General features: G+C 40.1%; 1 protein-coding gene across 5 annotated transcripts in view; it reads left to right on the top strand.

The window, feature by feature from the left end:
* dscamb (Down syndrome cell adhesion molecule b) overlaps positions 1–24709 on the top strand; it is a 118678-nt gene that overhangs the window by 55973 nt on the left and 37996 nt on the right. For 4 of the 5 annotated variants that reach the window (XM_039784440.1, XM_039784454.1, XM_039784432.1 and 1 more), the window contains exons 4-8: positions 19122–19268; positions 19965–20243; positions 20729–21004; positions 22176–22472; positions 23402–23674. In XM_039784440.1, the coding sequence (XP_039640374.1) occupies positions 19122–19268; positions 19965–20243; positions 20729–21004; positions 22176–22472; positions 23402–23674 (1272 nt within the window). Of the gene's footprint in view, positions 1–19121; positions 19269–19964; positions 20244–20728; positions 21005–22175; positions 22473–23401; positions 23675–24709 lie in introns of those variants that run through there. The other variant, XM_039784463.1, reaches the window with a different exon arrangement.

Here is a 24709-nt window from a genome sequence, read left to right as displayed (position 1 = left end):
ATTGGTGCTTCTCCCTTGGCTTTTAATCAATATCTCTCAGATATATATTGCTCATACTGTAGCAAATAAGGGGAAAGAGACAAACGAGCTAAACAATGCCCGTTTTGAAAGATTGGGTGCAGGCCCTGTCTGTCTGTGTGTGTGTGTGTGTGTGTGTGTGTGTGTGTGTGTGTGTGTGTGTGTGTGTGTGTGTGTGTGTGTGTGTGTGTGTGTGTGTGTGTGTGTGTGTGTGTGTGTGTGTGTGTGTGCGTGTGTGCGTGTGTGTTTATGTATTTGTGTGTTTTTCTGCAAGTGTGTGTATGCAAGCAATTGCATGCATGCACCTACTGTTGTCTGCCGAAACGGAGATGGAAGCTGCTGAATATTCATGGCGTCTGTGCTCGGTTGGGGCCGAGAGATAAGACGTTTATGTTCTTGCAGCCAGAGAGGGAGAGAGGGATTGTGTGAATGGGGGTGGGGGCAAAGAGGCCAATGGACGCGGTGGAGATGTGTCGACATCAGTGGTTTAATGGTTTGAATCTAACTTGGGCCAATTAAAAGGCATGCCGCGTGCACCGGGGTGGGCTCCCATTCATTTCGGGGGAAATTGAGGTTGAAATGAGCCATTGACGGGCCACGTGGCCACTGTGCATACTGAGTGGCAGGCATGCAATGGCTCTCTCCAAAATGGTAGATAGAGGACAGAGGAGAGTCTTTGACTGTGGACAAGGAGAGGCAGTGTTTGCTTTAAGAAAGAGAGGAAGGAGAGAGGATGCACACAGAGAGACAGGAGCAAGGGATAAAGTCAGATGCGGAGAGACAGAGGGTAAAAGGAAGAAGTAGGGAGAGAATGACAAGAGGCCAGAGAAGAAGGCACAGAAAGAATGACAAGTATGTAAGAAAATAAGAGAGAAATGGACAAAGAAAGTAGAGAGAGGCATAGATGATGAAAGAGGAGGTGGGTATAAGAGATGTAAGGAGACAGCGAGAAAGAAAACAATGGGAACTGTCAAAAGAAAGGGAGACAAGAGACGGAGAGCAGAAAGAGATAACCATATGGATGCATAGATCCAGAGCTTTTTACATGGCTGTGGATGGGGGTTGCCTGGCTGGTTGGTACAGTAGCTCTTGCCTTCCTGATGTCAGCTGGACAGCACATTGTGGAAGTGCTGACTGAGCCCTACACACACACACAAGAAAAAAAGTGCCTGCCAAGACAATGTCTGAAAATTGTACATCACAGCATATCAAGTGTGTGCATGTGTGTGTGTTTGTGTGTGCGCGTGTGCGTGCGTGCATGTGTGCGTGTTATAGACGGGGAGCTCCAAAATAACAGATGCCCTATCAGATCTCATACCCAGATAGCACAATTCCTGTCTGTGCCGCCACTCTCTATCCTCAGCGGTTTACAACAACGCTCCCAGATGAACGTGTGTTTCTGACTGCTAACAATCCCCTTGTCAAATAAAACAACCTTACATGTTTCATCATCATGAGTCCTCAGCATCCAGATCCAGATTTTAGCTGCCAGAGGCGATTATGTCACAATGCTGTCCAATCGAGAAACAGAGCCACACCGCTGGGTGTGGATCACTTCCTGTTTGGCTCCCCTTTGTCCGCCTGCGTGATTGGATGATAGCGCTTATCCCTTTGAGGCTCAGAGACATAGCGGCTGTGGAAGGAGTCTACATGCGACCTTTGGTTAATGTCAGACGTCACAGACTTTTATGTTACAACCTGATGACAACGTGACATGACAGGAATCTTTAGGGACTTTTGTGTGTGTCTCCTTCACAGAATGCAGGGCCTCATGAAGGATAATTCAGAGCAGCGGGGCAACAATAATTATCGTTGTTAGTGGTCTTGATGGAAGAAGGGCAGTAGTACACAAGCGGCATTGACTGTGTACTTATACGAATGTGTGTGTGTGTGTGTGTGTGTGTGTGTGTGTGTGTGTGTGTGTGTGTGTGTGTGTGTGTGTGTGTGTGTGTGTGTGTGTGTGACCCTGAGGATTACTGTAGAGAGCACTGATGGAAGAAAGGGGAGGTATCTATAAATCATCACTCAAAGCACAAAGAAAGGGCCTCCATTATTGGAGTAGCACAGCTTTTGACTCTTTGGTAAACAAAATGGATACAATGAAGTCTACTGAAGTTCACAAAAAAACAGCATCAATATTTCAAACCTGAAAACTTTGGCAGGAGAGACAGAAGAGGGCAGGAGGAGCAGACGTTAAAAAACAAGAGGCTGCGGAAGAAGATGGCTACTATTATCTTTGTATAATGGAACATTTTCTCTTTCCAACTTCAACATACAAAGTGATTATGGATAGACATTTTATAAAAGCTTTAATACAGGTAGTGGCATGGCTAATTTCTCCTGTTACATTTCTGTAAAAAAATTACAAAATTAGCAAATTCAGCTTGGCTCTTTGGGAAATGATAAACATTTTACGAGTGGAACAATTTCCCTGTCGTATACTGTGGTGATATCATCTGTAGACATCAGACTTGCCCTGTCTGAATCTCCTGCTATGGGAGAGGGCACGTCCATTCCCCATTATGAGAAGCATAGTTGTGTTTGCGGTACATGAGGACTTGATCTACCACATTGTACAGTATGAACTTAGCAGGTTTTACCAGGTAAGGGTTTAGTTTACAATAGTTCTGTAGTTGTTGTGCTATATTCCTTGAATTAACATGAAGTAGTAAGAAAAAAGCTGAAGTACCCATCCAGTCACAGCTGTTACAATTAGCTAACAACCAGTGTGTCTCTTGTTGCTTAACGCTTAACACATCAGATTTTACAGTTAGCAGAGACATTAAAGAGAGACAGACAGCTTCTTTAGAAGCTCATGTTGAAGGCCCACCCTCACAGGTGTTTCACTTTTTGTGCCTGGTTAGACCCTGATGGAAGGCTTTGTGGGTGTGTTCTGACTGGGCTTAGATCAACATCTGTCTGGCCTTCCTGTTTCGTTGAACCTGTTTAATATGGGAGAGGTTAAACTTTTATCAGCCAACAGGCATTTTTACTTGTCATAGTAGAAAAAGCACAGGTGTTACTAATAACATTGACGATGTCCCCGTAGCCATGACAGTGTAACAGTTTAGCCAACGCGCACAATACCAGGACCATGAAACTGAAGCAGCTAAATTTCCTTCAACCAACATTAATTTGTTTTATTTACAAGATTTCACAAGTCAAAATGTCTTCCAAGAAAATGGCCCATTGCTTCATAAAGTCCAGCATAGCTCTTCCCAACCTGAGCAAAATTAGCGTAAATAAGAATAAGTGAAAACACCTATGTGGGTATGCATAATCACATGGTAATAAAAGTGTATATAAAATGCATTGTTTACATGGAAATTTATTTGCCTGTTCTTACTGCTTAGCTCCACCTTCTGTGTGTATCTGTAAAAAGAGACTACATCCTGACATAGTACAATAACGTACCTCAGGCTACAGGTTGTGATGCTCGAGTGAGATCCTGCACGTTGTGTATCATCTGTTTCCTTGAGCTCTGATACTCCTGCCCTTCTCCTCTATCCCCTTTCTTCCTGTCTACACATTTTTTTGATTTGCTCTTTCTCTTTTTGTTGTCTTTCTCTCTCTGCAAACACTGACTTTTATTAGCAGCTGCATATAACACAACATACACACACACACACACACACACACACACACACACACACACACACACACACACACACACACACACACACACACACACACACAGTAGTACTCACTCCTGTCATGTCTCCCTCTCCCTAACATCCCTGTGACCTCCTCTCTCAGGTAAATTAGAGCCCGAGTCATTTTCCATATAAGAACAACAGGGCTGCATACTGAAATGGGTTTTATTGTTGCTTCTGTTGCCTAATATGGAAGCACAGACATGATAATTTCGCTGGGGGCCATATCTGTCAGAAGTATGATATTCAAGTTGCCACATACTGTACAGTACTGTAGGCCAGATTCAGCCTAGATTCTTAACAGGATCATTTGTCTTGTTTCACTCTGTTATTGCTCAGTGAAGTTGGGAGAAGAATTGATATTGCTGCATGGATTTTTTGATCAATGACAGAGCATTCTGTATCTTTTTATTGCGTCCAGCAATAATGAGATCTTAAAAAAAAACAACTACATCACTTGCATTAGAATGTTATCTTTCATTGTGATGAAACTATGTACAAGCCTATGTAACTTTAGTTTAGAAAATCTTGTTTAAAATGTTCTATTAGCTATATGGCTAAATGTGCAATAATATTAGCACAGCTAGTATGTTGTGATTTTAACAGGACTGCATATATGCTGACCTTTTCCCAAAAGCTTTTAAAAGGGCAGCCATTAATACTGATGTATTCTCCAATCTCAGCTTAATTTATGACAAATGCTGTCAATACTTTTGATAGCATGTCTTTTCTCAGTGAAACAATCGATATATAGATTTATATCCTGTTATTCAGGGTACTTTATGGCACTTTTGCAAGTATGTAGTAACGTAGACGGTAAACCTACCACAACTTGAATTATGATTTAGTTTATACTGGTGTTTGTCTTGTGATGACCAGGGACTGGGATACATAATTGATCCACCCATGAGTTGCAATTATGCTGCCGCCCTGAGAAAGGACAGCATCTTACTCACTGAGGACTAAAGCTATTTTCCATTAGAATCTATTGTTGGCATGGATTTGAAAATAATGGAAGATTGTATCAGAGATTGTGTTGTGTCTTGCAGGTGATTGACCCACAGCTTGATAGTGGAGATATTTGAGCAGAGTGTGTGGACGGATCGATGGTATTGTTGTAGCTTGGGGCAGACTTGCTGGGTATGACATTGTGTGTGTGCTCTGTAAAGACCAAGATGTCCGCATGCTAAATCCCTAGCGGGCCTGTTTTTGTAAAGTTTGGAGCAGAGAGGGCTCCAGTCTTCATAGGGAGGGAACATGATTTAAAAAAGAATAGCGGATGGCCACCAATTTTCAACTATGAGTAGAATACTGTAAATATAAGGCTAATTTATTCATTGATTTATTTATACATTTAAGGTTATATTTTTCACAGCAGACATTTTGACTTGTCATTCACAGGTGTTTTTATTCATTTTCATTGCAAATACAATTTTCAACAACTAGGCTTTTCTTCAGTGACATGTAAAAATATCTTCCATGAAAAAAATCCTTCAATTTCATTGAAAAGTTTCCATTTTTTATACTAAATATGGCCGACAGTTTATTGTTATGCCATAGGAAATGATGCAAGCAGTCATTGTTGACCGTCTTATTTAGTCTTCTTTCTTAACATAAAACAATGTCAAGCTATGAATTCTCTCAGCCCACGTACTGTTTGTTTGGCTGTGCTGTAAACACATCAAAGAGTTACTCATCAAAGTAACTGCGAATGTCATGTTCACTCGCACTCGCTATTACGAAATGACACCAGGAATGACATCTCCAGGATTATAACTTTATTGCTTGATGGCATGATGATATTGCACATGTGGGCCTAAATCTGTAAATTCAGAAAAACTATAGTTTTCATCCAACTAAGAGAAAAATATGACCACTATGGTGTGAAGCTCACAGCTTCATACATTTTTCATACAGTCGTAAAATGTTTCGTGCCTATTGAACATTGTTACACTTAAAATGTGGTCAGAAGCTGAGATTTCACTGAAGCACAATAGCTTACTCCGCACAGCCTAATAGTGTATAAATCGCTAATGTGGATTCCTCTGCTCGATGAGATGGATTGGAGGGTCAAGATCTTGGCATTGGTTGTCTCCCCGACAACGAGTTAGACCTGAAGTCCTGTCTCATTAGTGCATTTTTTACCCTCGCTACCCTGCACTCTCGCAGAGTAACAGGGTAGCAAGAGGTTTGTGAGTGTCCGCTAGTCCACATCTCAGTGTTGGAGCTGTTGGCAGCAGTTCTCAGTTGTTACATTGATGTCCAGTAGCTGCTGGACAAAACTATCATTTTTCCTGGTGGTTTGTAAATGTTTTGTATATACTGTATGTGAGTGTTTATAGTGTGTGCTTGCATGTCAGTGTGTAACACTGCAGCACATCCAGGTGCAGTTTGTCTTTATTATACTGTATGTGTATATCAGTATGTCATAGTATGTGTGCTTTAGCCTGTGCAGAGCAACCGAAGGAATCGATTATTGAGGGGGCCTGACAGCTCTGCTCGCCGGATGCAGTAGAATACATACTGTGGCAAGGGAGCGCCATCAGTTGCCCTGACAACACCAGTGCCTGTCAACACCTCCGTCTTAATAGTGACAAATTGTACTTATTACATCAGCGTTAATTCCCCCCGATCTCCCTCAGATGAAGATACTTAGCCCCGTGCTGATCAAATTGTGTCAGCATAATTACTGGGAACAGAACCCTATTAAAAACCAGGGCCTCAGACGCACTGTCCAGACTCATCCACAGGCCTATCACTCAACATGCATCTCTGCGTAGGAAGTAAGGGAGGGGGGGTAGAGGAAGGCAGCCAGATGGGAAAATGAGGGGGCTGAGGAAGGAGGGAGGGAGAATGTTATTCTGCGGCAGGTGTATGCACAAAAACTGGTGGTGTTGTCCACCTTTAACATTTTTTGACTGATGCGCTAGAGCTGCATCCTTAAGAAGAAAGTCTTCAAAAAATGCTTTATAAATTTTTCTCAACCACAATAAACAACAATGAATAGAGGTAAAGATCAGATAGGCCTATGTACTGTATTTAGATGAGCAAGAAATAATAATTACAAAATGGCAAATGTCTCTGCTGAAGATCTTTTAAGTTAAGTTAAGTTGCATGACAAAGTGGTCTCTGGTAGTGATTAACCTACAAAGAATTATCACCAAACTCTATCCCTCAGCTCTGCAGAGCGTTTAGCATCTCTTAGCCCATTGTTTCGGTTTGCTTTTATGTTTTGGTTCACTCTCGCTGCTATTTTCAGAGAAAAAGCTCTAGAAACCCACTGTATGCTATCTGTCCAGCACCAAATGACAGAAAGACAAAGTCAGCAATTAGCTGGTGAACATAGTGGCGCAATAAGCAGCCAGATACTTCCCTCAGGAGGTGGTGGAGACCCAAAAACAGAGCTAAAAGAAGAGTGAATACTGGACCTATATTTGCCAGGTGACCAGAACACGATTTGTTGCTCCGTCACTGCTGGATGTGTAAAATATGATGATTCTCCGCTATTGTGGGTATGTCTGAATTGGACATTTGTAAGTCAAGTAATTAATTCATTAATTATAAATAATCATTGTTATTATACATTTCCTACAGATCTACGTTCATAATATGTAACACTGCAAAGCTATACACTTAGAGGAATGAATATTGCCAAAATGGGATTCTCCTTTCCCCCAGAGTGAGAGGAAATCATTGTTTGATGAAACAATTCAATTTATCTGTCGGGTAGAGGCGTTTTATTGGGAAGTCTGATGAGGAAACATGGCGTCCCTCGGGGGAGAAGTCAGTAAATGTGGACTATACAAAAAACAAATGATTAAAATTTGAAATTTCATTAAAGCTTCAGCCTAGTTTTACAATAACTGCAATTACCATAAGCAATTTTCACAGCTCTATAGATATAGATTTAGCATTGCCAGTAGCTCAACAGTGTATTTAGTGTGTGTGTGTGTGTGTGTGTGTGTGTGTGTGTGTTTTTTTTTTTCTCTCTCTCTCTCTCTCTCTCTCTCTCTCTCTCTCTCTCTCTCTCTCTCTCTCTCTCTCTCTCTCTCTCTCTCTCTGTCTGTCTGTGTGTGTGTTGGTCCTGAATGGTGCTGGAATGGAATTCACAAATTAGTGTCGTCTGATGGAAATGTGCTAATTGCTGTTGTTAAGCTGCTGCAATAATTAGGTTATGATGGCACACTGCTACACACACACGCACACACACACACACACACACACACGCACGCACAAACGTGCACACACACACACACACACACACACACACACACACACACACACACACACACACACACACACACATACATACACAACCGAGCAGCCCAAAGCCAACATCCTCTCTCCAGTATGGTTAAAATAGAAGGCTAGATTTAATTACTCATTTTACTATCCGTCTGTGAGTATAATTTTCCAGACATAGAGTCAAACACAGAGTGCAACAGTTGACAACAGTTTCTCCTGTGGGTTAGGGAGATGTGAGAGATGTTCTTTTTAATTACAGTAGACTGTAATATAGTAATGCTAAGTAAATGATTAGATTAGTTAGTTTGCCATTTGGCTGTGGAAATATGTGTGCAGCAGGATAACAGAGACAAAGCATCGAGGCAGGAGGACACAAGTTGGTGCAGTATGAGATGCTTTCTTTTTCCTGCTTGAGACTTTTCTTTTAGAGAAACCTTTGAGCCTATTTCCGTACAGGTAACCAGTCTACTAAGAACGCAGGAGCCCACTATGAATTAGACGAGATTTAAATATGTCTCTGCTGTCTCATCAGGCCTCGGCCACTCTGCCTACAGACCAACACGACTTTCCATAATGTACTGCGTAGCAAAAAACATGCTAAACAAGCTAAAAACAAGCAAAATAAAGTGCTCCATTTAATGATGATGATGTTGATGATCTGATGGTCCGAATGGGGAACATTTGGAACTTTCGAAAAGCAACAGTGCGAGGGTAGGATCTGGTTGTGCAGTAGAAGAGAGAGCACACCAGGATCTGAGGCTGTGGGAGTTGGTCCGGTGTTATTTGTGCCTACCCACCTGCTCCTGGACTTTACCTTGAAGCCTGCTGAGTTGAGTGCTGAATCTTTCTCTAATTTGCTTTCCTTCTTGCTTCCTCACTAAACTGGTCAGGAGGTTGGTTTAGATAACTGTGGTTGGTTTAAGAATTGATAATATTAAATGAAATTCCCATCACCAGTGTGCATACCAGGTGTGAAATGTATTCTGCTACAGAGTTGACTGCTCAACACTTAAAGTGAATACCTTTGGGAAAAAAATGTGAAAGCAGGTGAAACACATCTTAAACGTTATCTGGTGTTTGCACTAGTGGTTATTGTCTCTTTGACCTGATAATAGCATGTGCCTCATCATCAATATCCTTGCCTTAAACTTGTTTTGTTGTTTTGCTGCTGCTGTCATGGCATTTTCAATGCACAGACCTGCTTAGCAACATGCTGTTTAATGGCTCTGGACTTCAGCAGAGATTACTGGATTGCTAACCTCATCAAAGACATCAACAACCCACAGACTCTTTAACCTTGGAGACCTGACTCTCCTTTTCAGCATTTTTTGTGATGTGTGTGTGCGAGTGCATGCCTGCAGCCGAGCTCAGCGAGCTACTATACATTAATGTAAAATTAATCCTCTCTCCGTGTGCTCCTGTACGAGGGCTTTCTCCCGTCGCGACATAAACCTTCTCTTCACACACATATTCAGTGTTGCTCTTCCTTTAGCGCTCTCGTTCACTGTAGCTTTGGACTCCATGTTGAGCATAATGTTGTTATTGGCAACATGCATCGCAGGGCTATGATCTATAGGTCATTCCTTATTTACACTCCTTTCACAAATACCAGTGTTCAGTACATTCATGAACATAATTACAAAACTATATTTAGAATACCAGTTGTAAATTATGGCACAGTTCCTGCAATAATACTTCATGCATATACTGTAACAATGAACTAATATTGCAACATCTAATAGAAAGACAAATAATAAAATGTAACAGATATGGCCAAATGAAATTTGAATGTTATGAATTTTTCATATTAGTTATCATAATAAATCTCTCTTTAGGGTGCACGATTACATGCCTTTGTGTCCACTAAATCTGTATACCTCAATATTCTGTAGCAATCTGACCAGGAGCGAGCAAATACTACAGGGTCACATGATTTATTAAGATGACATCTTTCACTTGCTCAGTTGTTTATTAAATATGAATTGTTCATCTCATGGCAGTTGGACATTTTTTGCATGGATTACAAGGCTCAAATTATTTATGATGAATAAAACCCCATTTTTTATTTAAAACAACGGTGGTATAACACTGACAGTCTGTGCATTTCTCTCTTATCAGAACTGTTCTCTAAAAAATACCTTCTGAAAAAATAAATATATAACTGCATGGCATTTGAGTGTTTTGTTAACAGATTAAGTGTGAGTGATGGATACAGACTAATGGCGCAAGGTGTGCGAAGCAATGACAAAACACATCATTCTACTTAAATGCACATTTGTTGTTGACGGTTCAGTGACTCTTAGTCATTATATAATTGAATGGGTAGAAAGAGCCTCCAATGGCAGAATATACAAATACCTAAAATCTAAAAGTCTCAGCATATATTTATCTTTCTATTTATTAATAAATCTATTATACTAAATACAAGATTTTATATTATAAAACTAAATGTTTAAGGTGAAATATATCTTTTAGGTTAACGTCTAGGTAAAGTGAGGTGTTTACTCGAAGTGGGCGTTTGCGACTGCAGGATTTCATTGCAGTGTTCTGACACAGCCAACCTCTGTTTTAGCATTCAGGACACAGAGGAAGAGACAGAAAGGGGGAGAAAGAGAGAGACTACGTATTGGAGAGAGAAGAAGCAGGAGAGGAAGTAGAATGAGCCAAACAGGAACACAGAGGTTTTTGATTCTGAATAAGAGACAGAGAGTCTCTGATGCCAAAACTTTCACTGAACCAAGGATGCCTTCTTCACTGAGGCTTCAATGGCAGCTCTGTCATTTACTTGTATTCCTAAAATCTATTCACACAGCAGGTGCATTGAGAGAAAGACATTTTTATAGGTGACTTTTACAGGTGCTGAAGGCTTTTTTATTTGACCTGGTTATCATCTTTGCAAGCTAATTTGCATTTGTTGTTGTCCAGTCTGCACCATATTGTTTATTCTATATCTCAAATGTGATGTTTAAGTCACACTGATTGGCCAGATGATGGCACGATAAAAGTAACTTTATATTTTAACTGCTCACTCATAAGCTATATTATGTAGGATTGATTTTTTTCTTCAGATTTCCTGCCTCAAGACAAAATCACTGTACACTCTGTTTTTCATGATTTTCTCACCACTTACAATTTCATGCAAAATCCATTTTCATTGTTTTTCCCACCAAGTTATTTGAACTATCTTGAAAGTTTAGACATGACAAACTGCCTTGACAGCAATGTTGAAAATTCATATTGTTTGGCTGTGACACACAAACAAAAGGATCACAGACCACATTTGCTTCAGATCCAGAGTGTCTCCAACAGATCAGCCATGCTAAAGGGCCTTTTTCCTGCAAAATGACTCACTCTTCACAACACATTTCCTAATTTTACATTTTAGCTGCTCAGATTACACCTCTACAAGTTACACAGTGCTTCCACCTGTGACCAGGAATTATGGCCCATCCTTACATACACTTTACTGATGGCTAGCGGAGAATGAAATCAATGCAATCACGAGGAAGCAAATAATACACTGAGTAGTAAACATCAGTGGTCACAATACAACACTGACAGTGTTTAACTGTCTTATAACTAATAGTGTGACATTTTCTGGAAATATGGTTATACGCTTTCTAGCGTTGAGTTAGATGAGAAGATTGATCTGCCGACCAGTACCTCTAAACACAAATTAAGATGTTGTATCTTGTTTATTTAATCTGTACAAAAACTGAAAAAAGGTTTAAAAAGCAATTGTTAAAGATGTTTTCACTGTTTTCCTGTCAGATCATTTATCCTGTGGTAGTGAAAGGGCAAGACATTGTGTCTCTGTGTTGCTTTAATCTCACTTACATTGAACACATTTTCAGTTGGGCACTATGAATTACAGAAAATACTTTAGTACCCACAGTACCCCCAGAGACCTACTTCACTTTATTAATTGAAGTGCGTTGTACACTTATCTCAATCTACCAAAAATATGGCAAATGCGTACTGTAATGTGACACAAACATTAAACTATGGCACCCTTTCACCAAAAATATCATTTAAAAAAAAAAAAATAATTCACAAGCTGCTTCTTTCTCCTGGTGTTAAGTATTATGTTGTTTTTCCATTACTGTACTGTGGCATCAGAGAGGGTTGTATACACTGATTTAAAGAGTGTTGCAGTAGTTCGACCATTAGCATGTCTCTTATTGATTCCAGAGTCATCATGTTAATTAAATGGATCTGAGAGAGAGAGCCACAGTGTCTGCATTCACCCGGTGGTCTGCTATGTGCAGTAGCTTACCTACATTACACTGTCAGGTTTAGGCTTTAGGTCAGTGTGATCTACTTTCTTCAACAGTGCATAAGAGTCATTAAAATGGCTGTTGATTATAATGGTAAATCTAAATTGTCGGATAGACACATGAACAATAGGTATTTCATGGTTTGGTCTGCAGAATAGTCATATACTCATTTCAGTTTCTTTGCATGCAGCCCTGAAGAGCTCTGCAGTGGAGAGGTCAGTCCTGCGATCTGACCTCAATCAGCTCAGAATAAAGCTGTGATCAGACGTCTTGCCCCGCGCGCCCTGTTTCGCGATGCAACGTACCCCTGACTCTGAGCAGGCAGAAATTAATCTAAGAACACATCGTTCACTCCTTTGACATTACCACCACAGGGAGTCAATGCAGTGTTTCCTCTTCAATGGTTTTATAGTACCCTAGAATTGTATCCCCACCTCTGATAAGAAGATAGAAGATAAAAACACTTCATGGTAGTATTGTTCTGTGAAGACCCCACTGCAGAATCAATCCTCTGTATCCAGATTAACAGCACACAATTATCAGTAATAGCAGTTTTAAGCAATATTTGAGCTAAAAAAAAAGGGTTATGTATCTTTTTAACAGATACATAACAGTAAGCCCATGATAGACAGCTATCTGTTTTTAATTTTAACTTAACGTCTGAAGTGACTCAGGAGAGTTGAAGTGGGCCAGAGAAGTTACCAGACAGACCTAGCACATCATAAGCCCATTTATCTTCTCTCTGTCTCTGTTGACCCAGCTAGAACTGGGTCCCTCCTCACTGTATGACTCACAGTGTACTGAGAGCCAGTCCCACCTTCCTCTTTAAACAAAAACAACTCTGACTCACCAACTCACCCTTTATAGAAGAGATATCTCTCTCTGCACTAAACATGTTCAACCTATTGCATTCAAACTGTATGTGTTATATATTTAGTGTAATATCAGTGTTGCCTAAAATGAAAAAAATATGGTCTGTGTATGAAGTATAATTCATCTAAGAAAGTTAATCTTGTTGAATAATGCAGGTTTTGCACTTATCTTGTGAAATGTCTCAACATCTACTGGATGGATTGGTGCAGGTTTATGATTCCCAGATGATAAATCCCAATGACTTTTGTTATTCTATGACTTTTCCTCTCGTGCTTAAGTTCACATTTGTAGTTTTGAGTGAAATGTCTGAACAACTATTGGAAACTCCAAATATTTAGTTTGGACAATCATTTTCCCCTCAGGATGTATTTGAATAACTTTGGTGATCTCCTGACTTTTCACTTGCCATCATCTGATCAAGTTTTAAATTCATCAAGCTGAATGATGACTGAATACCTGCAACACTAAGGGCATCCCAACAGCCTCAGCTGTACTTTGTGTTTTTTAGTGCTAATTGACAAATATTAGCATGCTAACATGCTAAACTAAGATGTTGAACATGACAAACATAACTGCTAAAAAACAGCATTTTAACATTGCAAGGTACTCAGCCTAACAGCCTCATAGAGCCGCTAGCATCTACAGTATTTTAAACCATTTTCAGATTTACTATGCCAGCAGATCATCAGCACCACACACAATTTCAGATGCAAATTAAAGCTGCAAGCAACGTTGGACGGGCCCTCGCACTTTACATGTTACTGGCTGACGCCGCTCCATGTAGCCAAATGTTGTACCAAGTATAGGGGGAAAGGCAAACCATCACCAATGAAAAAGGAATCCAATCCAATCCACTTTATTTATATAGCACGATTTTAACAAACACGAGGTTTCCAAAGTGCTGCACAAAAGATAAAACAGAGTAAATAGATAACACAATAAAAACACAGAGGTACCCAATATGAAGATAAATGCAATAAAAATGAAAATTAAATTAAATAAATAGAATAAATAAAAACTAAAATGCACTGTCCGCACACAATTAAAATACGCAAGTATACACATAAGATCAACACTCTACCTGGTGTTAAAAGCCAAAGAAAAGAGGTGGGTTTTAAGAAGAGTTTTAAAATTAGACAGAGAGGAGGCCTGTCTAGGAACTCTCTGCTGAGTTCAATGATACCCCACACAAGAGTCTACAAGAAACGGTTCATTAGTTATGAAAGGGGGCGTGGTTAAAGCATTGGGGGCGTGGCAAACCATCATCAATGAAAAAGGAACTCTGCTGAGTTCAATGATACCTCATACAAGACTGTACCTTAAACGGTTCAAAAGTTATGACAGGGGGCGTGGTCTAAGTACTAGGGGGGTGGTTAGACTATAGGAGGCGGCTCAATATCACATGTATACAACACATTATAAGTTTCATGTAAATCGGATGATGTTTGTCATATAAGGCAGATATCCTGTTGCCAGCAGGGGGCGCTATGACCAAAAGTCAATATTGGACTGTAGATGTCTTCAGGCCTGGACCCTTGTCAATCACGAGAAATTTCAAGCAGATTGGACAATGTGCACTGGAGTTACAGCAACTTTCTCTTTCATCGCTAAACACTTAAAATGGCTGCCATGCCCACACAATTCAATGAAAAGGCTTGCTTTTAATAACTTTTCAACGTTGAGGTCTTGAGATGGCACAGACAGATTTTGAATCTTTTAAGGAGTTCATTAAAGTATAGCACCTCGACTTTTAGGCCTTATTTCCTGTTGCCAGCAGGTGGCACTCTGATAATGAGTCAATATTGGCCTGTAGATGTCCTCAGGGTTGGAGTCTTATGAATCATGAAAAGTTTTGGGCAGATTGGATAATGTACACTCGAGTTACACCCTAGACTATCTGTCCAATCTGAGTTCTCTCTCGCACAACTATTTTACAGCGGCTCCGTGCGGAGCTTAGCGCCGCCCATGATGATTGTGATTGGTTTAAAGAAAAACCAGAGCGTTTTTCTCCCATCCCGGAATGCTATGTGGACTAGCCAGACCCTCCTCTGCTCCGCAGTGTGTGGACGGTCTGGCAAAGCGAGACTAGACTGCAGGGGCTAAATTTTTTAAGTTTTGTAGGGGCCATTTTTGCACACCTATCTACGAAACCCTAAAAATATTAAATTTTTCACCAGGTCTGATGCATGTGCAAAGTTTTGTGAGTTTTTGAGAATGGGAAGGTCCCCAAAATTGCGATACATTGCCCAAAATAATAATTCCTTCAGTTTCGATAAGGCCCTAAAAATAGGTTTATTATTAGTAACATGCCACAAATATGAACCACTTGCAACCAGATTTGACTAAAGATGTTCATTTTGCATTGACGATTGTAATAAAAACATTGGCAGTTTATGCACTGTAATTTATTCTCGTCCAATGCAGATTGTCAGCTAAGATGTGACCAACTCGGCTCTCATTTAAATTACAGCGACTTCAGAGTGTCTGTTGGTAGTGAGGATGCTGTGACACTAGCTCATCTGTACGTCAAGGCTTATTTAGCCTGCTGAGAGTGAGAGCCCGCTGTTCGTATTAGATTCTGTCTCTGGCAAAGTGGAGATGATTAGATAAAGTGTGTGTGGCCGAATGGAGCACTTTTTCACTTTACAGTAGCAGTGCCTGTGAATGAATGGAGGGATGGGCTCCACTTTCTGACAATAACACAGAAATCTCTGTCCAGAGGATGTTTAATGCATCTGGGAACTGAGGCCTCAGTTACTGCTTTAATTAATCCATGGCAGTTTATACACTACACAGCAGTACACTACCAGTTTACCATTCTTACTTTTCTGCATAGTTTCTTACTTGACATACTGGCATTATGGACAGCAATTACTCGTAAATGCTGAGGCAGTGAGCGACTTAAAGACAAAGCAGTTGAATTAAAGGTAGCAGGTCGCCGAGAAGAAATACAATAAAATACAATTCAGTACAATAGCTCTTATTTTGAATCCCCTCCGTACTGTAGCGTCCCCTCTGCCTGCACTTCATTCTATCATAACACAATAACTGAGCTCTGACGTCTTAAAAAGGCATTGCAAGAGCATAGAGGTGCTTGAAGAGAAAATTGCAGCAGCTCACAGCGGCTGGAGTGAAATACCATTTTGTCTCACTCAAGATGGATTCCACAGCGAGATTTCAGAGGACCAGTACAGAATCAAAATGGAGAAGCCAGAAGAGAGGAGAGAAAAAAGGAAAAACGAGGCAGTATGTGTGGAGTGGACAGCTTTGGACGAGATGTCTCAATTTTGTTTTTGCTGCTGCTTGATAATACATATTTTCCAGGGTTTTCACCTTTTACCGATATAGTGTTATTTATTAGTAAGCTATTTCTATTTTTTTTTATTGCTTATGGTACTGATCACCGCCACATGCGATCAGTAACAAAAAAGTAATTAATTACAATATAAGGAGCATTAATAAGGAATACTGAAATACAAAGCTATACAAAAAAAGAAAACAAATGATCTGTCCCTCTGATGCTGTAGCTACAGATGTGTACAGAACCAGTGAAGAAAAAAGCAAAGGCGATGATCATAAACAGTAATGCTTTCTTTTTCTACATGTGGCCCCCTCAACCTCTGAGAAGATTTCCTCCCACCAATTGTCTTGTACACTGGCGTGCATGCATGGCTGCTGGCATCTGCGCACACACACATACATGTACACACTACACTGTCACACCCTCCCTCCTTCTCTCCCTCCCTCCCTTTCTTTATAGATTCCACTTGCTGGTTGCCCATCTAACAGCCCTGTATGTAAACCAGTGAAACCCCTTCAGGACATCAAATCCGTGGAATCTGCTGTCGGTTTTATCTAGGTCAACGCTTACAATAGCTGTGCAGTTTTTTCTTCTTCTCCCGCCTCTCTCTGTATTCCCCCTGTTTGCTTAACCCCACAAGGTTGATTTTTCTTTGCATGTATAAACATCAGAAATGCATATGAAATGTAAGCATATTATGCATGCTTTGCTTCTTTTATACATATTAGTCTCAAGTGGAATATTAAAAAATGTAGCGGTTTGATGTTAACATTAGTGTAAAATCTAATGTTTAAAGAAAATTACATTTAGGTTCTTTCTCATTAATACTTGTTGAGTTAATTGGTTTGGACTGTGCCGTTAACACTGCAACTTAACACAGCACTGCAGCATGAAATGTAGGAGAAATACTGCAATTATAACAGCTGTTTTCTCTCTGATCTATAGGGGATGGGGTTATGTGAACTAAAGGAGGTGGCATCTTATTTGTTAACCCGCACAGAAAAGAGAAAATTCTGCACCTGCTTGTCCATGCATTTTTCATTGGATCTTGAAATGTCTATTTGAGAGGCCATTTTGACTAAAAGCTTAATAATAAATATTCTAACAACACCATAAATAAGCAGAAATATGTGGAATTCAGAAACTTTGTTTGCTTTTTTTTTTTTTTTGTTTTTGTTCGACAGACTACTTCCTTTTTTTATCCTAAATCTAAAAAACACATTTAACATGTTAACTGTCTCTGTTTTAGAGAAAAATCACAAGAAAACAAGCTCCCCTTGTTCAACTTAAATGAATTACCCACTGTTAATCTGCTTTAGCTGCTGCAACACAGCCCCAGTTCCTTATACTTTTGGATAAATTGCTGATATGACTGCCTTCAGGCACGGGGTGCAATCAAAATCAAATATGCAGAAATAATTTCTGTCAAAAATGTAACCTGCATCAGTCACTCAAGACTATACCAGTGTTGGTGCCATCTTCTTAATTATTCTCATGCACACTCCACATAGTTAGATGTACAGGTATATTGTAAGACCTTCATAGCAAAACATTTTCTGCCATTCATTCTTGCACAGTATAAAACACAACTTCCACAGACATTAATTGCCAGAGCTTGATAATCCATCACAGTGAACACAACGTCTTGATTTGTTTTTGTTTAAGTTTCCCTGTTAATCGTAATGTCATAATTCCACATTTATTATTATTATATTAATATGCACATTACGATACGCCTTGCTTACTGTCAATCAATTCACACAAGCAGGAAGAAATAGAAACCTCCTTCAGGAAATAATCCCACATGAAACATGTCACCTTATAAACTATTGTCACATCCAAGTCTTCCCCTTTTTTATCTTTTATTAGGTTATTTAATGCTTTCAAACATATTTGTCATGTGAAATGATAACGAATAAGTAAATAGTTTTGTTCTGTATTTTTTTCCAACTCCCCATTTTGTATTAGAAGTTAGAGATGCAAAGGTGACGTAGGCTTTTTTTTTAAATGTGTTAAACTGTAACCCGCACAGCAGTATTTTCTGTGTATGTTTTTCATCTGGACCCTATTAATATTAGCTGTAGCTGTTACAGGGCTGTTTCTCCTCGGGCCTGAAAGGCTCCCTAAGCTGCCTCTGTCTTAGCATGCCCACCACTGTGCGGTGAAGACAATCTCCTGTAAATTGCTTTTTCGATCAGTTTTGACATCAATCTGCTCCCATGGGAATGTGGGCATTCATGTGATGGCAGAGAGGAAGGTTTCTTTCCTTATGGATGTTGACAACCCCACTCATCCTGGTTTGATCTGCAGAATTAACATAACATTACCCTACATACTGAACTGGCTGTGACAGCCAAGGAGGGATTGTCTCTCTATACCAGACATTGGCGCCAGTGAGGTTACTACAACGGCAGAAGTCATAGACCAGACAATAAAATATGTTAAAGGTCAAAGATTTCATATGCAGATCTGATTTTATGAATACAGTTTCTGCGTTTCTTAAATTTATGGATACATTTTGTGTTCTGTCATCTAGGTGATTTTACCACAATCAGGTGTTGTGTGCTGTGAGATTCATACTTCTACAGATTTGCCGTGCACTCTACAAACACCCTTTGGAGAAAGAAATCCTGTTGTGGCGGAGTGAATAAATTCTTTATACTGTAAAAGATGTTTTGATCCTACATAACAACCACACGACTGCTGCCTTTCATGTGTTTCCACTCCACTCTTTTTTTTTTTAATCTCTTCCAGGACAAAGATATCTCATCACATCCACAGGAGCCTTGTATATTCTGGACGTCCTGCCTGAGGATGGGTTGAATAACTATCGCTGCACCACACGCCACCGCTACACCGGTGAGACTCGTCAGAGCAACAGCGCGCGTCTCATTGTGTCAGGTCGGTATTGCATTCAAACTGGAATCAATTTAATTGCAAAGATCATACATGCAGGACAAATATACATGTATATATTTTATTGGATATTTCCTGTAGATAATGCCGAAGATTAACCTTACATAAATGTACACTTTCAAGTTGGATTTGGCATTATAAAATTGCAGACATCAAAAATTATTTCCACTGTAAAAATGTTTTCCCATATGAATTATGGGTCCTCTGCAGACATTTTGATTTATTTGCAGGACTGTAACGCAAGACCAGTGAATGGGTACGTTCAGGGCTAGAATAGAGTTTATAGTCCAATCCTGTCATGCAGGCCGATTTACTCTAAGGTCAACAATGAATTACTGTATGCAGCCCTACTTCAGGCCAGTCAGTAACAAGTCAACAACCATTGAAATGCAGGCTGTACTGTGATGTAGGTTCAGCTATATATTGTAGCATAGTTTGATAAATGAGGGCCATTTAAAATGTTTTGCATTTAGCATGTAGATGGAGGAGAAAAGCCACATCTCTGTTTTGTTTGTCGGGGGCAATTTTAGCAACACACCGTTTCTCTCTCCTTTCCTTCACATAACAAAATATACAGTATATAGAACTGGATCTTGACCCCAAGAATCAATATTGGATTACACTTGCAAGCACCTGGCAACGCTCACCACTAATTAACACTAAATTCTCTGCTCCTTCCAGATCCCACCAATGCTGAGCCAGGCATCTTGGATGGCTTTGACCACCGAGAGGTGATGATTAATCATCGGGTGGAGCTGCCCTGTAAGGCTTCAGGCTACCCAACGCCCAAATACCGCTGGCTGAAGGACAATAGCCCTTTGGAGCCTGACAGTCGCTTCCGCCAGACCATCACAGGGTTGCTGATAGAAAGCACACAGCCCAGTGACTCTGGGACGTACGTGTGTGAAGTGTGGAACAGTTATGGCAACACTGAGGTCATGGGGCGCCTTTATGTCAAACGTAAGTATTTTTGTTTAAAAGGAGGGGATTTTACCTGTTTAAACTACAGCTGAAATAATTAATTGAATAATTGATAAGTTGATCAACAAACGATTTTTAATCATTTAAGTTGTTTATCAAGCAAAGATGGAAGACATTTACTGATTTGCTTCTTCTCTCTCTTTATATAATTCGAAAATACTTGAGTTTTGGACTGTTGGGTAGACAAAACAAGCATTTTGGGGACTTGTGATGGGCATTTGTCAATATGTTTTAGACTAAATTGTTAATCAATTCAAATTTATCCAAAACGAATGTGTTAAATTGTTGTTGGTTACAACCTTGTCCTCTGAAATCTTATGTAGTCATGCTGCTCAAATCTAACCTGACCTTTCTCCACTATCTGCCCTACTGTCTTCCTATCAATCTTACTGTCATTAAACACAAATGAATCTTTGAATGCTCCTTTAAAGAGGCAAAATGTCTCTTATTTTTTGTGTGCTTAGAGCCCTTGAAGGCAGTGGTGAGCCCTCGGAAGGTGAAAGGCAGTGTGGGTAGCAAGGTGTCTCTGTCTTGTAGCGTGAGCGGTTCAGACGAGTATGAGCTTTCTTGGTACCGCAACGGAGAGATCATCTACCCTGGCAACAATGTTCGTTTCACTGGGCTCAACCGGGAGAACCTCATCATGGAGGGGATGTCGAAGAGCGACGGTGGAGCCTACCAGTGCTTCGCCAGGAAGGGCAAGATGTCTGCACAGGACTTTGTGCAAGTCATCCTTGAAGGTAAATTGTGTGCATGTGGTTTGTAGGGTGGACCATTCACAAAAATGCTGACCAAAAGCCACACTGTAGCAGCTGTCTTATGCATAATCAGTGAGATACTAGAAGCAGATTTAGACGTTGGAGATCAATATAGGGTTTATGTGTTAATGGCATCCTGCTGTGACTCTCTGCTATAGGCCCCCATTAGAAGGATCATCCCAGACTTCACAAATGCATACAAAAATATACATGCACACACACTCCTGAATCCAATAGCTTACCTTGGCAGCGTTGCTCAGGCAACTGTCTCCTGTGGCCAGGGAGCTGCAAAAAGAAGATATTGATAATCTATAATCATGTGGAACAGATCTAGATTATCAGAGAGCAGCAGCAGGCAGACATAGACATTTCAAAAGCCAACCACTCTCAGTGTCTGGAAGAAAAGCTCCTGGATCACTGTTCATAATGAACGAAAGGTGTAGTTTTGACAAAAAGTCATGACTTTTCCTTTTCCTGTGTTGCATTATAATTATATATATATATATATATATATATATATATATACATATATATATATATATATATATATATATATATATATATATATATATATATATATATATATATATATTTTGACACAAAAAGGGTTGAAAAAGATTGACCCCTGACAGCAAATAACACATCTGTTCACACATCCCTAACTGCCAAAGTCAGATTAACTGTCTTTAACTGATCTTGTAGCTAAACATTTCACTCTGTACAAAGTGAACTACCATACATACAGATACTGTTGGCATTTGGATACTAGGCCCTGGTTGGTCGATGGTAAGCCAGGTGTACGGCAGGATAAGTATAATAGAAAAGCACCACTATAACTGGCTAACTTTAAAACTTAAAGTAAACTGTAGGGTGCCTGGTTAGCTCAGTTGGTAGAGAGGGGCTGCATATATATAGAGAGAGGTTTACTCCTCAATGCAGGGGACTTGGGTTCGACTCCTACCTGTGACCTTTTGCTGCATGGCATTCTCCCCCTCTCTCCCCTTTCATTTCTTCAGCTGTCCTGCCAATAAAGGCCTAAAAATGCCCCAAAAAAGTAAACTGTAAATCAATGTTTTTCTAATACCTTAACAACCCTTTTATTCACCATTGTATTCCTGTCCCCAATCCTGTTCCACCTTGTCCCCCACCGCAGATGGTACTCCAAAGATCCTGTCTTCCTTCAGTGAGAAGGTGGTGAACCCAAATGAGCCTGTCTTCCTGGTCTGCAATGTCAAGGGCACGCCGCCTCCCAGGTGCACCTGGTCACTGGACGAAGACCCCGTCATCAAAGACAGCCACCACCACCTGGGCCACTACGAGACCCACGAGGGCCACGTCGTCAGCCAGCTCAACGTCACACACACCCAGGTGCAGGACGGCGGGGTGTACCGGTGCACGTGCAGCAACTCGGCCGGGGTTGTGTACCACCAGGCTCGAATAAACGTAAGAGGTGCTTGTCAAATCAGCTCCTCCAAGAACAACAATACACATACCTGTCTGTCTCTGTATGTCTGTCTGTGTCTCTCTGTCCAGCTGGCTGTCTTATATTTGCAGTACATGAGCGCTGGTTGTTGTTTTTTCGTCGAAAATGTGGATTTATTAGGATTTGTTTTGGTTCTTTGCTTGTGATGATTTGATTCTTTTTTCCCACTTAGTTTTTCTTAGCTATTTTTTATAGTCATTTTTAGTGCTAGTATTAAATATTTAATCACAATTACATTTCCTTTTAAGGTGTTCTTCACTGATTGGTTTTGGCTCCATTTTTTGTGTTCTTTTTTTGCATTATTTCCTTTTTCTCTACCGCTTGTATAATATTTATTATTGTTGCCTCGTCTCTTTCTCTCCAAATTGTTACTGTGCTCTTCCAACATGCCTGTATTTTAGGTCAAATGAATTATCCTGGTTTGCTGCACATAAGCGTATCTGGATATTGGGTTCCAAAATGGGCTGGTTTGTAAATAGCCGGAAGAAAAATGTTTATTATTTCTTCTGTTTGCATGAATAGATTTATCTGTGGTTTGCTTGTGTGTGTGAGTGAGTGAGTGTTCATGTGTGTCTGTGTCTGCGTGTGTTTATTACTCAAGCAGCCAATTCAACTCTTCACGATTAGATGTTAAAGCGATTACTCTGTTTCCATCTTATGAGACACAGAATGTATTACTGTTATGTGGGTGAGCAGCAAGAGCAGAGTTATAAGTATCAGTAGTGCAGTGTTATCTAAATGCTCTGTTTTCCTTCGGATGATTAGCACTTTAATCTGACCGTCCTTTCACTGCATTTATTTACAAAAACACCAAAAATAAAGCCCTAGTTATTTGTTGTCACTATCCACTGAATGTATTTAAAGAGGATCCTTTCTCATTCTCTGTCCCTCCTTAGGCCGCGCCAGCATTCGTCCAATGAAAAACATCACAGCGATTGCTGGACGGGATGCGTTCGTTCACTGCCGTGTGATTGGCTACCCTTACTACTCCATAAAGTGGTACAAAAACTCGGCACTGCTACCGTTCAACCACCGACAGCGAGCATTTGAGAACAACGGCACACTGAAGCTGACCAACGTGCAGCAGGTGGACGCTGGCGAGTATAACTGCAAGGTGATGGTCCAACCCAACAAGATGGACTCCCAGAGTGTCCATGTTCTTGTGAGAGGTTAGTGCCATTGAGTTGTGTAGACAAAGTAAATTGAGCTTAATATGCTGCACAATCAGTTTTTTTTTTCCCATGCATTTTGGGCATTAAGTATTTAAAAGCTTGCAGGAAATGTCAAGATACCATGCAGCTGGTCAAGAAACTTATTTTGATATTAATGTTCTGTTGGTAATTGTAATATACTGCAAAAGATGAATATGTAAAAACTCAAAAGCTTAATTTTGTTCTTAAAACTTAACATGTTCCTTAATTCTGTGCAAGGATGCAATTTAGTTTTTACAGCTTGAGACAGACAGATATATGCTAAATATAGAGCTGATTTAATATAACTCATCAATCAAACCAGTAACTATAATGTTTTATTTGATGAACAATGCAGTGCTGTGGTTGTTACGCAAAACATCATCTACTGTGTTTGTCAGCACGTGTTTTTTTTTGTTCAAGGAATAGGTCAACATTTTGTGAGATGTGCTCATTTGCGTTCTTGCTGAGAGTTATATTAGAAAGTCAATACCACTCTCATAACTTCCTGTGAAGTATAGGGTTATATATAGTAGCCTCTTAGCTTAGCATAGAGACTGGAAAAAGGGTGAAATAGCCTGGTAAAAGGTAACAAACTCTGCCTACCAGCACATCTAAAGCTCAATGAATGTTTTATTTATTTTCATTTGTTTAATTGATAGAAAATTCTGTAAAGTAGGGACGCCTGGGTAGCTCACCTGTTTGAGCATGCACCCCATGTATAGAGGCTCAGTCCTTGCTGCAGCAACCGCAGGTTCGAAAACCTGTCAGTAGACGGATAAATAAAAAAGGCCCACTCACACAGAAAGGCAGACAGCTATATCATAGATCTCACCAGACTTCTACATTTATTCCATCAGTATATCAGGGTACCTAATGAATACTGTATCTGTGCCACTGATATTACAGAGCTGAGTGACTGATCCCCACTGAGATCTTACAAATGTAATAGGTGATACGAAAACGGGCTTCCCCATTATGCCCAATTTCCTTCACTCTGTACAGTATGCTAGG

This window comes from Perca fluviatilis, chromosome 2 (assembly GCF_010015445.1).
Source record: "Perca fluviatilis chromosome 2, GENO_Pfluv_1.0, whole genome shotgun sequence".
Lineage (NCBI taxonomy): Eukaryota > Metazoa > Chordata > Actinopteri > Perciformes > Percidae > Perca > Perca fluviatilis.
Note: the sequence above shows the minus strand (reverse complement) of the source record. Positions and strands in the feature narration are given on the sequence as shown.